The sequence below is a fragment of the Halichoeres trimaculatus genome, unplaced genomic scaffold (genome assembly GCF_033239565.1).
Source record: "Halichoeres trimaculatus isolate MK-OKI-2021-1 unplaced genomic scaffold, fHalTri1.1 fHalTri1_scaffold_18, whole genome shotgun sequence".
Lineage (NCBI taxonomy): Eukaryota > Metazoa > Chordata > Actinopteri > Labriformes > Labridae > Halichoeres > Halichoeres trimaculatus.
In genome coordinates this window covers 22,650,074-22,664,407 of record NW_027437196.1, presented here as the reverse complement: position 1 = coordinate 22,664,407, position 14,334 = coordinate 22,650,074, and the positions used below count along the sequence as shown (strand labels likewise).

The 14,334-nt window shown below is 42.8% G+C and overlaps 1 protein-coding gene across 2 annotated transcripts in view; it reads left to right on the top strand.

Moving 5' to 3' along the window:
• Positions 1 to 14,334, top strand: part of adarb2 (adenosine deaminase RNA specific B2 (inactive)) — a 251,188-nt gene that overhangs the window by 155,782 nt on the left and 81,072 nt on the right. Inside the window, exons 2-3 of one of the 2 annotated variants that reach the window (XM_074692911.1) lie at positions 2,404 to 2,490; positions 3,297 to 4,234. In XM_074692911.1, coding sequence (XP_074549012.1) covers positions 2,404 to 2,490; positions 3,297 to 4,234 — 1,025 coding nt within the window. Of the gene's footprint in view, positions 1 to 2,403; positions 2,536 to 3,296; positions 4,235 to 14,334 lie in introns of both variants that reach the window. The other variant, XM_074692909.1, reaches the window with a different exon arrangement.

Here is a 14,334-nt window from a genome sequence, read left to right as displayed (position 1 = left end):
AGTCTGTATTATGCATCAGCCCAGTCTCAACAACGCCAGGCCATAAGCCTCCAGGCAAACACCTACACTGCTGCTTACACAAGGTTGTGATCGATCTTTGACTTGAGTTGATCAAGACAAACAACAAGCAAGACATGATCCCCAGGTGGACACTTGAAAAAACTGCAGTTTATAAATTCCCTCATATCCTTTATTAGAACTAACCTTTTTATAACCAGAAATAAACATATACAGCCAAGTAAGAAAATCAGCTTTTGTTTCTACAAGTCATGATTCTATAGAGGGATTATTTGTTTATCAACAACGCCGGATGTGCACAACTTGGGTGCAGAAGCACTGCAGAGTATAATGGTTTGTTAACTGACGTGGAGGAGTTAACCACCAAAAAACACACTTTGAACTAAATATCTTCACTTATATGGATGATATACGGCTCCAAGATTTGTGAAGTAGAAGTGAGTGGACAGAAGAGATCAGCAAGTGGATATTAGGTGGGCAGACTTTTTTAGCAGAGAAATCCGGCGTGTACCCAGAAACAATTTAAAAACACAACTGTCACTCCATGCTCATGACTGCATTAACCGTGGGCACTTACCAGACTGTGACAAACCAGGACGTAAACATGTTCCAATTAATCAGAAACCCTCCCAGACCATAAAAGTACACAGACTGCTGAGTCTGAGACCAGTTTATAATAAAAGAACCAGAAAACTATGTCCAGAGTTAATTATTTACCCACAGACGTCACTGGTGTTTCATTGTAAAGTTACCTGTTAACTGGGGACTCTCGGCCATTAATCACAGATACTGTTGGCTGAGAGTCACCAGTTAGCAGGGTCGCTATTAACTCCAAAACACTGGTTGCTCTGTGAGGGTCAAAACTTGATAGACGTTGCCTCTGTTGTGTAGTATTGTTTCTAAAAACTGACTACAGAAAAACCGAACATTCTGATGCTTTTAACAGGTTGAATTTAGAGTTTAAAAAACGCTATTTTTTCCGAATGAATTGAACTGAATGAACTGCTTCTGCAGTCAAGATGTGTGTGCATCTTTGTGGTGACGTAGACTGATAATCTCTCTATTAACAAGGACTCTGTGAAGTTTTAAATAACTCAACTCTTTAAAATAAAAGCTTCAGGTCAGGCATCCTGAGGACAGAGACCTTGATAAGAGACAGGAGGGAGCTGCCAGTCGTCTGCTCAGTGTAATCTCAGATAATCTGAGTCATTTAACCAGAACTCCTAGATATACCTCCTTCTCTTCCTCTGAATGTGGTAACTTCTAGCTCCGTAAAATCTAAATGCTGCAGCCAGAATACATGGTGCCAGACTGTGAAACCAACAGCTTCTGTTTTTGTAACTATTCTTATTTCTAATGTATTGTGACTGGTGTTAACCAAAACACAGTCTCATCCTTGAAATATTTTGGGCTTGTTCAGCCTCTAATGAAAGGTAAAAAAAAACACCTGTTTAACTTGCTGATATAACGTCAAAGCTCCCTCAAGGGTGTCCCTCAGGTGTGTCCAGTCCAGAACAGATTCTTGTGTGGACTTAAAGCAGACACCCACAGTTATGGAAACTTCAGTAACTCTTTACTTGGTATTTTTCAAGTTTCCTCTCATCCTAACTTTGTATTATATTCATGGAAAATGCATGTATCAGGACATAAATCGACATTACAGAGTTTGACCCATGTCCTAAGTGGAAGAGATGGGTTTTGTAGCAGCTACTGTAACAAGCTAGCTAGGGGTTAGGGGCTTACCATGTTTTTGCTCCACTTTTAGGGGTGTCATCAGCCTTTTTTTTCATTATGATACATTGCTCATGCTCTCTGACAGGAAATACATACACATATAGGTATCTAGCAAGAACTATGAGTGTCAAAAGCAAACCTTCTTTTCAGAGGGAACAGGCCGTACTGAAGAAGACTTGAAACTCCAGACTGTGTCCATGAACTCATTTGTAAAATGTTAACCGAAGTAATGAACAAGATCAGAAGAAGGCTCATTTTCTCATTGACTCTTGGGCATTCAGGCTTTCTCTTGAACCAGTAGAGTCGCCCCCTGCTGGACATTAGACAGACAAAATTCTCGAACCACATCAGCACTATTTAGGCAAGCTGAGCTCACTCCTGTCACACCCTGTTTGTAAATTACCTCTTTGTTGACTTTCCTAGGGTGAGTTTGATTGTGTACACGTGTAAAAGTGTGTGATTGTAAGTTCATGTTGTGTGTAAACATCATGGTCCATGCAGGGGTTACAGAGGAAAGCCTTTGTGTTCATACTCCTGTCCTGTCAGTCCCCCTGTTGGTTCAACACTGATCTGCTGCTTTAATCGATAAAACTATCAAAACATGTGTCTGCGCCCTCGTGTTGACTCTGCATGTCTCTTGTCTCTCCTCAGAGAAAGTCAGTATGCTGTCTGCATTGATCGCTCCCTTCAAGTACATCAGCCCTGGGACCAGCAGCACAGAGGACGAGGACAGTTTGAGTAAGCTGCTGTTTCTATTCTCTTCTCGCAGCTCTGGCACTCCTGGTATGGAAATCATCTCTCTGTCATGCACATTATTCATTATTTGGGAAAAAGGCTATTTGATTAGGTGCTTTTAAAAATGAGCTATCATAAATAAGTCATTAGAGAGGTACATGTACACCTAATCCAAGCCACAATCTGCTGCAGCCCACTGCTGAATGTCAGCGCTTGATCCCAGCCTCCCACTCCAACATTAACATTCTCACAGTGAGATCTGAACGCCGTATTTTCGTTCATTTCCCATCAGAAATGCAATACACCACCACTTCCCCATAACTAGGTTTGAAGAGCGTGTCGCAGCTGCTCAGACTTTGCTCTCATAGAGGATAGAAGTGTGAAATAAAGCGCTGCTGCACACATTTTTATCCTTTCTTGGAACGATGTGATCCCCACCCCCATTACAAATAGGATTGATGCTTTGCATTGGCCACAGGGACCCGTGTTTCCCTCTTCACCGCACAGATTCAGAACCAATTTGGAGGCAGATTACAGGATGATTTGGCAGATAACACGGCCATTTTTCAGGGATTTGTATTTGGATTTTAAAACACTTAAAAACGGTGGAGCTGTGGTGTGAAGTAGGCTCAGGGAGATGATTGTAGATCTGTTCATTATCATTTCATTGTGTATCAAGTGGCTCAATCTGCCCGCTGCGGTTTCCATTCTGTTCAGACGGATAACTGTGAGTCATGCAGTAATGACTGCTTTCTTTGCTTCTGCATTTTATCACTTTGAGTTGTTTCTCTTTCTGCTGCTCGTTGCAGGTACCAGCAGTGCGGAGGTAAAGGAGAACCGAAACATCGGTAACTTAGAGGATCGCTCTGCTGACGCGCTCTTCTGCTCTGACTCTGCCAGAGGTGGGAGCTCCAGTCTGAAGAGGAAACGTCCACTGGAGGAGGACAACAATGGACACATGTGTCAGCTCCGCCTCATCTATAAGAAACTGTCCTGGTCTGAGGCTCCAAAGAACGCGTTGGTGCAGCTGAACGAGCTGCGGCCTGGCCTTCAGTACCACATGGTGTCTCAAACCGGCCCCGTGCACGCTCCTGTCTTCTCCATCGCTGTAGAGGTTAACGGGCTGACTTTTGAGGGAACAGGTCCCACAAAGAAGAAGGCCAAGATGAGGGCAGCTGAGCTGGCCCTTAAGTCTTTCATACAGTTCCCAAACGCTCCTCAGGCTCACCTCGCCATGGGAAACATCTCCAACCCCTCAGCAGACTTCACCTCGGACCAGGCTGACTTCCCCGACACGCTCTTTAAGGAGTTTGAGTCCTCGCCGTGCTCTGACGGGTTCTCGCTCTGTAGCTCAGCAGCAGAGAGTGAGCTGCTGTCCAGCGAGCTGCTGAGACATGGACGGCTGCTCCGCCACACTCTGGACCTGATGGTGCAGGCTCAGCAGAGACTGGGGGGGATTGTTCCAGAGCAAGAGGCCCCAAAGAGCTCCGTAGCTCTGCTCAATGAGCTCCGGCCGGGCCTGCGATATGCCTGCCTGTCGGAGCGAGCTGAGGGCCGGCGGCTGCGTAGCTTTGTGATGGCGGTGCGTGTGGACGGGCGGATATTTGAGGGCTGCGGTCGCAGCAAGAAGCTGGCCAAGAACCAGGCGGCTCAGTGTGCTCTGCAGGCCCTCTTCAACATCAGGACGGCCTCCGAGGGCCCGACAGGCCTCAAAGCCAGCAGGAAGAGCTGTCCCCATTTACCCCAGGTGAGCACACACACACACACACACACACACACACACACACACACACACACACACACACACACACACACACACACACAGCGCCTGTCTGCTGCTGAGCTTTTCTGGCAGATACTCCACTTCCTACAGAGGCCTGTAATGACCAAAACAGCAGGCGTGCAGCGAGAAGCCAAACACCTACCAACAAGTAATTAAGGAGGAGAGGAGATAGGAGGTAAAGGGAATGAGGGATGATGGAGGAGTTGCTGCTGCACTGATAAAGATATGTGTGAGGGAGCTGGCATTTAAATGTGTCAAAAAACTGCATCAAGAAAACGACAGAAAATCATCAATGTGTCTGCATGTGATAGTCTCTACACTTGTGTGTCTTCCACAAAGCTTTGTTCTGGAGCAAACAATGTGTGTTTGTTGTTCTGTGTAAATAGAAAAGCATGTACACAAAGCTAATTATTGTCCCTTAGCCTGTGACACAAGAGAAATCTGCATCAACCCCCTAAATGAGTTTTTTCTGTGTTTGCAGAGCTGTAATTGGGAGAGTTTTGTAATTTTGCAGGATCTCCTGTTTCCTCATGTGCAGCATCACTGTGTCTACAAACATTAATTCAATCTGTGGCCCAAAGGAGATAGCAAAGCAAAGAGCAAATCGACAAACAAACCAGCGAGCACAATCCTGCGCTCATTTACCCAAATATGTAAATGGCAATCAGAGCAAGGAAACAAGTTTTTGGAGGAACTTGAGGAAATTGGAGCCTAAAGACACAAAGGCCGGATCTGCTGGCACTTGTTGACAACCATTTAAAACTTCATTTCAGCCGAAGAATTTCATTTAAAGCAGAACTGCCCTGAGAAGATAGTCACACCGATTTTAAATTGTTGTGCCTCTGCAGCGGCTACGGCCAGAGGCGTCATGTTTGAGGGGTGCCCGTCAATCCATCTGTCGGCACGTCTAGCTGAACGTATTATCTCTGAAATGGCAGAATATTTGGTGCAAAGATACACATAAACTCAAGGTTGTTGGGATTTGGTTTCTGGTGTGAATGCACCGCCATAACCTGATCCTAAATATTTATTGTGGCTCTGACGTCTGGAGGTCTGGTGAGAAGGAGCAAAAATAGGGCAGTCTTGGGAATGTAAACGTAAAGTAGACTTATAAACAGTGATTGGAATGGAAAATAAAAACACCTTTATTAAATAGTCAGAATTTGTATCTTGAGGTCAGTGTCAGCTGGTGTTGCGATCTGAATGTCTGCAGTTTGAAACAACAAAAAAAAAAAAAACAAGGATGCGACTCAGTTTCAGAATATATTTAAAGGGAAAAACTACTTCCTTCTAAATTTCCATGACATGTTTTTCTGTTTGCAACTCCTTACAGTTTTGCTTTTACCTAAGCTTTGAATTTAGCAATAAAAACATCAAAATATCAGTAACTATGAGGTATCAATCAATCAATCAATCAATCAATCAATCTTTATTTATATAGCGCCAAATCATAACAAATGTTATTTCAAGACACTTTACAAAAACATTTACAGGTCTAGACCCGTAAATGTTAATAAAATTTTATTAGCAGAAACCCAACATCAAGACAAGATAAGGAGTCTTATCTTATCTTAACCCACCATGAGTACAGGACTTTGCAGCATTTAGCAAGTTACAATGGCAAGGAAAAACTTCCCTTTAACGGGCAGAAACCTCGGACAGAACCAGACTCATGTTAGACAGACATCTGTCTCGACTGTGTTGGGGTTAGAGAGAGACAGATAGAGGAGAGAGAGTGGGGGGGGGGGGGGGGGGGGGGGGGGGGGGAATAGGAATACACACACACGCACACAGACACACACATAGAGACAGACACACACACACAGAAAGGGAGAGAGAGAGAAACAGACGCAGTCTGAAGTTTGGCGCTGTGGCGACAGTTAAGGTGAAACCAGCAGGCCATATAGGTATATGCAGCCTCTCTTATCACCCATGCATTGGTCTGAGTGGGCTAAGAGGCAACTATAAAGAGGCACTGTGAGTAATGTATTGTATGTGAGTGATTTGTTCAAAATGAACGAATCATCTGGGTGAAAGGACTGAACTGAATCACATTCTAAAAAGAGTCGTTCATTTCTGGACGCCACAGAGTTGGTCGGAAGGCCTGTGTTGCTGAAGTCCATACACATCCCTCCCATGTCTCCAAAATAAAGGGAGTATCAAATGTTTTATTCAAAATGTAGGTGTCATAAAAATGTGGGTACTTTTATAGCTGCGGTCAGTTTACAAACAGCTTGTATGTACAACTTAATTTTACTTGACTGACTGATTTAATATCCACTTACGACAGTCTTGATTTGATCATGTTTCAGTGTGTGTGTGTGTGTGTATGTGTGTGTGTGTGTGTGTGTGTGTGTGTGTGTGTGTGTGTGTGTGTGTGTGTGTGTGTGTGTGTGTGTGTGTGTGTGTGTATGTGTGTGTGTGTCTGTGTGTGTGTCTGTGTGTCTGTGTGTGTGTCTGTGTGTGTTTGTTACTGGGGCTAGTGACTTGCAGTCTATTACATTCACGTTCAGTCGGTCAGTTGTTCACTGTACAAACTGATCAGGAGCTCTGACATGAATCACTCACTGACTGTTTGACCAGGAGGAAGTCAGAGACCAGGGGGTGGAGCTCCTATTCAGTGTGTTCAATGAACTAATCACTCACTGACTGACCGACTGAAACTGCGTTTCCATTACACTTTTTCGCAAGATAAAAGCAATATTTTTGAAGTTTCAATAAAGAACAATTGCGCCTTTCTAGTGTTTCCATTACCACTAGAATTGCTCATAACTTGAGTAAAGTAAATCGTAACGTCTGCCCATGATGCTGAGTCATAAACATACGTGTTTTTATTCACTGGTCAAACTTTCGCTCGTGATCACACCAACTCAAACAGGCAGGAACAAAACACTGAATGAAAATCATCATCTCCAGTTCACATTCTCTCTCTCACACACCTCCGCCCCTCCCTCCTGCTGCTCTCTGACTCTGACCGGCTCACAGCCGTCCTGATGCCTTCACAAGTGTCGGTCAAAACACAAACACAAACATCTGCATTGAACATACATAACAGCAGAGCTGATAAAATATGAACCCTGGAGTCTGTTTGTGTGGCAGTGGACGAGTATGAGTTGAAGGAAGAGCGTTGTTATGACAACGTGCGGAAAAGGTGTGTCCATTGCACTTTTGTGACAAAGTTCAGTATCCAAATTTCTGAAAAACCACCTCATGAGAGCATAAAAACTTTTTATTGAAATTTGAGAGGCTTTTCGAAAACGAATTACCTTTTCTTTATTGCGATATTTGGGTTTGCGTAAATCTAGGTGTAATGGAAAAGCATGTTGAGAACTACTGAACGGAAGTTCCAAGTTGCTCTCTCCTAAAGTCAGTGAATACTTGGGTACAGGATGTTATAAACAGATCAGTCAGGAAAGTATGTGTGATTGTTTTAGCAGCTTTCAGTTTGCCAGCTGTAGCTTTATCCCATCAAATTCTCTGCTCATTGGCGGATTATTCACCACTGATAATTCTTAGTACAAACGTTACGAAACTTAACAGTTGGCTGTGTTTCAGCTCATTCAATTTTATTTTGCAGGCAGAGCAGCTGATCGATTTATTTAACAACTCTTTTGAACGAATCACTTTACTGAACTGATTCTACTGATTCAGTACGCCGAAGACGACACTTTGCACCATAAGCTGCCTTAATATTGTCTGAGAAGGGAGCATGCAGGCATGTTCAGAGGCAGAAAAACACCAAAGTGGCAAGTGCCTCAAAAGAACCTGCACCAGTACACTCACATCTGGTCCAGAATCTGATCCTGGAACTGGATATGTGTTGCACAAGAGCATTTTCCTTTATTGAAAAAAAAACTGTTATTAGCACTCTCACCACTGGTGTGTAACTTTTTGTGATTAAGGAGTGTTTTTTACCTCTACAATCTCAGCGTCCTCTCAGACAACTCTGAATTTTGTGTTCTTCATTCTTGTAGACTCCTGATCATGGCTGTTTTTTGTTTTGTTTTGTTTTTGTACTGTTTTGTTTTATTTTATGACTTTGAAAAATATTATGGTTTAAACTGTAACTGGACAACCTTGTGGTGAAACCAAACATTATGATTAATTAAAGTTTAAAACTGTTCAAATAGACAGGACTCTGGTTTATAATCTCTCCAGTCAGCTGTAAACTGTCAGCTGAAGGTTATATTTCCTCCTCAGTCTTAATACAACACAACAACGTGCAGGCTCCACAATCCTCATGTGCTGAATGTAAAAATTAAGCTGTACGCATCCAAAGCGTCCTTTCCCTAAAGACTTTCCTTGAAGTTGTCTGTCGTCACACACACACACACACACACCACTGTGCTCTCACTCGTCCTGTAGGGTGTGTGTCATATTTACGTTCTTTTTCAGCCTTGAAGAAATAAACTGGCACCGGTGTCCTTCCCGCGAGCTCGACATCAACCCGACAAACCTCCACATGTTTGCCTGCAAGAAACTTTCTTTTTCCCCCGCTGCCACGGTGTCTAAAAGGATTTTAAGAGGATTTGCTGCACCCGTTTAGTTCCAGAAAGCACTCGCTTGTGGAATTTCTTGAAAGTCAGCCGTGATGTCTGCCAGCCTCGAGAGGCGTTTTATTTTCAGTGAGAAAGGACAAAAGCGCACTGACAATATGTGCGTGTGCAAATAAACATGTGACCAGGCATGTGTCAGTGTGAGTGCTGTGTTACATGTCAGAGCTGTAGTATTAACAGAGCCCACACTCACACCTCCACACACACACACACACACACACACACACACACACACACACACACACACACACACACACACACTCAGATGAGAGTCTGTCCTTCTGCCAGGCACTGATTGCGGGAGCAGTGTTTGACGATGCTGCAGATGTGAGGAGTGATGTTTGGGCTTGTCAGCTGTAGACTGTAAACACTCTGCTGGTATGCCAAGTTTTCAGTGCCATCTCTGTCGTTCATCTTTTCCCAGAATTCCCTCTGACTGCACCTGTTGAAGGATAAAACTCTGTCTGCGGAGACGGTCCTTTTAAGTTTTGGCACAAACATCTTCACTGACCCTTAAACCCAATGTTTAGTTTTCCTCTGGAATAAAAATGTAGTTTGTTGGATTCAGCTGTATTTTTTAACAGTTCTCATATAAAGTAAATGAAGTAGCTTTTGTGGCTAGCAGTGGCTCATTCTGTGGGGGAGGGATTGTCTTCCTGAGCACTGTTACTCTTTGAACAAGCCCCTCACTCTACATCTCTTCATTAGTGCATACACATACAGCCCTGTTGGTGTACGTTTAAGTGGGTTTTCCTCAAGTGTGTGAAGCATGTTTAAGCAGAGTTAGTACCTTGGATTTTCCCTCAGGTTTTTATAAATTAGCAAAACAGGGCGAAAATGTCATTAGAAGGTTTTTGTGGCAGTCACCGTGTAATGCTTAAAGAGGGGTGTTGTGCTTTTTTTTAAGGCTAAATACTGTCCCTCTAGAACCCCCATAGTACTTTTATATGGTTTACAGGTTTTTTTTTTTTAATCTCTATTTTTTTCACTCGTTTTTAGAAAAACCCTTTTTTTATCCTCTGTTTGAAACACTTAGTTTTAGCTGATGTGTCTTTAAAGTGATACTCTGGGATGGAACAAGTTGGGTCCTATCACAAGGCTTAGGGCAGAAATTACCCCTACAGCAGTGTTTTTGTGCAGCAGAAGCCCAGGGCGCACGCACCAAACACCCCCTCCCTGCTCCTCTGCTGGTTTCCTCTGCACTCAGACGGGGCCATTTTTTACTTGACCAAAAACACAAATAAACGGACTCCCACCAAAAAAATCTGATATCGGTCTGCATTCACGCTTTATTTAGAGAATTTTCAGCGCTACGTTCACACCAAAACACCGCTAAATAAGGCTCTAGTTCTCATTGTGTCTCTTCGTCCTGGCAGACTACCTGCGTTTGTTTCTATCTGGCACGCCGCGCACGCAGACTCATACACTAAGCGGCGAGCGCCTCGTAGCTAGCTGTGGCTCTGCAGCGGAGGTAGCGCCGTTTTACAACATGATGAGAACTAGTGCCTTATTTAGCAGTGTTTTTGTGCGAAAGTAACGCGCTAAAAATTATTTGAATAAAATGTGAATGCAGACCGCTATCAGATTTTTTTCGGTGGGAGTCCGTTTATTTGTGTTTTTTGGTCAAGTAAAAATTGGCCCCGTCTGAGTGCAGAGGAAACCAGAAGAGGAGCAGGGAGGGGGTGTTTGGTGCGAGCGCCCTGGGATTCTGCTGGACAAAAATACTGCTGTAGGGGTAATTTCTGCCCTAAACCTTGTGATAGGACCCAACTTGTTCCATCCCGGAGTATCACTTTAAGGACCTTAGCTTCACAGTCCCCTTCCTTTTGATTGGCCAGCTCTCTGAAGGCCTGTCAGGGGGCGCAGAGCTATGAGCAGACCTTGGTGATTTAGGCCCATCACTTCACCATGTCATGAGACAGATACTTCCTCTTTAAATGACATCCAGTTAATTGGGTGAACCACAGCTTGAATGGAACAGCACATACTGGCAAATTAAAAAAATATATATTATTTTTCTTTTTTCCAGAAGGATGTTAGAAACAAAAGACTTGTCTTTATGTATTTGCACATGCAGATTAATCTGAACATTTCAGGTTATTTCAGATGCCTTGTGGGTAACAATTTATTTGAAGGGGTGTGCATAAGACTGACACACTGTCATAACCATGTCATGACCTCTGTCATTAAGACGAAGGATGCTTCATACATGCTTATGAATGTTGTCATTAAGGGTCATGACACCTTAACATTCGCCATGACATGATAACACATTAATGTCTTTATGATGACAGCTTGATATAAACATGTCATAACAGGCCTGGTTATCAAACTAAGATAAACTATTTACCTTCTTCTGTTAGCAGTACATTACTCAGTCATGTGTGGTTAGTGTTGACATTGGCTGTCATTACACCATTATAGCAGTACAACGAACATTTCTATCAACCTCAAGTACAGTGAGACACTTTGGACTAGTCATTAGTATGTCATGAAGTGCTAATACACAGGCAAATGATAGTAAGTTAATATGTTAACAAAAGCAACAACAAAGTAAAGAAAGACATTGACAGGCTCTTTTGTTGTGGTGAATGTCAAGTTGTCCTAATAAAAACATCCCACATAATGTCAACTTTGCATTTGAGGTGACACAGATGACCAAATGACACTCAGTGAGAATATTTATAAGCATGTGTGAAGTCTCCTTCATCTTAATGACATAGGTCAGGTCATGGTTATAACAGTGTCATGGGTACCCATACTTCACTTGAGTAATAGCCAATTCTTTTCCTTCTACTCCTTACATTTTCAGGCAAATATCTGTACTTTATACTTCACACATTTTAAAAATAGCCTCACTGCTCCTGTTTCATTCCAGGTTGTCAAAGAATAAATTTGATTGTGGATGGAAGAGATGTTTTAACGTAATATCACTCAAACGCCCTGTTGGTTTGCACGCAATCCATCACACCTGCACATGACACAAGTCAAGCCACACTTCAGCGAGGAGGTAACAGACGTATGTAGCTTAGTATGAAGATGTCCATGGCAGAGACTCAGGCCCCTTTGGAACAGCCTAAGCTTCTGACCTTAATGGCATTTTTCCCCCTTTAAGTTACTTTTACTTTTATACTTAAAGTAGTTTAGAAATCAGTACTTTAACACTTTTACTTAATTGAAAATCGTGAGTTGATACTTCAACTTCTACAAAAGTCTTTTTAAACCCTAGTATCTATACTTCTACTTAAAGGATAATTTCGGTTTACACAGCTTTTACATTGTTTATTGAATGAAGTAGTACAAAATAATCACCCAGAAGGTTTTCCTGATCCAAGCAGTGTTTCTGGAGATATTTAGATCCAAAATCGTGCAGCGGACGTCCGTATAATGGGATCCATTGGGGCATAGACAGCACTGCTCCTAAAACTCCATTAATCGTCCACAAACTCATGTTTTTCATCAATATTCCATCATGGTCCACTCAGAGTTAGTCCTCTGTTACAGTCTGTGTCGCTCCAGACAGCGCTGTGTGGCTGTACTGACCTCTGAACTGATGAAGACTTTGTTTACGTTTGTCCCTCAAAGAAAGGAGAAAGTGGAGTCAGCTCTCCAGAGAGTACTGCGCATGCGGGGAGGGGCACAAGTAAACAAAGTCTTTGTCAGTTCAGAAGTCAGTACAGCCACACAGCGCTGTCTGGAGTGACACAGACTGCAGCAGAAGACTAACCTGGAGCGGACCATGATGGAATATTGGTGAAAACATGAGTTTTTGGACGATTAATGCAGTTTTAGGAGTGGCGCTGTCTATGCCCCGATGGATCCCATTATACGGACGTCCGCTGCACGATTTTGGATCTAAATATCTCCCGAAGCACTGCTTGGATCAGGAAAACCTTCTGGGTGAGTATTTTGTTCTACTTCATTCTATAAACAATGTAAAAGCTGTATTACCCGAACTTATCCTTTAAGTAATGAATGTGAATACTTATGACACCCCTGTGCATACCTCTTCGAATAAAGTGTTACCCTTTAGTGCATGCGTTAACCAGCCGGAGACTCCTTGTTTCAAAAGGTTTAAAATGCTTTAAAATGTGTTTTTGTGATAAACTCAAAGTCAAGATACACATGATCATGTTGGATGAACATCAGTTCTAACCTCGCTAACTCAAAACAGTTGTGGTCTGAAGTTAAATCCAGAAAAACCAGGCGACTGTTCCTCACCTCCTCCTGATTTATCTGATTTTGTGTTTAGTTTGTGAATTGTTAGAGAATAGACCTGTGTGTCAAAATAAGTCACTGTGAACTTCACCTGTTGTTCTTGTACTGAGTTAGACCTTGGTTGGTGTGGTGGTAGCTTTCCAACTACAAAGTGAGAACACTTTCCTGGCATTCATACAATGAAAGTTTCTTTGCGGAGGGTTCATCGCACCAAACTCAAGAATAGCTGCACAAAGAAGGCGTTTCATGAGGAGCTTAAATTTCTCTGTGGTTATTTTTGATTCCATGCTTACATGACAAAAATAAATTGAGAAATAAAACAGAAGAAACTGCAAAATCAGACTGGAATCTGTTCACCATATGCAGCTCGGATCTGTCAACATGAGATCTGCTGTCCAGACTTTCTTTAAACAATCTGCGTGTGCATGAAACTATATTTACACTGGCAGAGTGAACAGGGACTTGCTGTGATATCGCCACTATTTTTATAGTTAAACTTAATCCAGCCAAATGTTTGAAAACATTCATGACTGAACTTAGCTGTTTTACCATTCTGTGCTCATGTGGATGCAGTTTTTAGTCATAATTACCCACAGGGATGCATCATTTCCTCTTTTTATATATTGAACTTCTGGATCGATGAGTTTCAGTCTTACAGACTTTATTTCAGGGTGAAGCAGAGGTCAGTGTACACAGGGTCAAAGGTGAAGCTCAGGGTTAGGACACACAGCTACCTCCTCCTCGTGAGATGCCGTGAGGATGCATTGAAAAAAAATGATCGGAAAGTCATCATCTGGATGGAAACATGAGAAATAGGAAGGATACTGTAAGACAGAGTGAAACAGGGGGAAGAAGAGCAGCATTAGTCTGTTCAGCATCCACCTCCACCCTCGATGAAATATTTAAACCAACAGAAACTGCATGCTGTCGTCTTCCTCACACACATACAGAGTTATATCTCAGTCAGAGTAACAAGACAAGCATACAAGCTCACATCCACACATGCAACAGAGTCTTTCCTGCAGCCTATACTCTCCTCCTACGCTCAGCTTTAACAATCACCGCAGAAACCCGGCATCAGACTGCAGACAGTTTGACATTAAGGAGGTATTTGTCTTCCAGCGAGGACTTTAATTTTTCATTTAACCTTTATTTATCCGGGGAAATCAAATGGGAAAGTGTTCTGCAGAGACGTGTTGCCTTACATTAACTTCACTCTGCCTGCGTGCAGCTGAGAGTCAAAACAAAGCCATCTGCATGATACAGATGTCTGAGTGCTTCCCAGTGTTT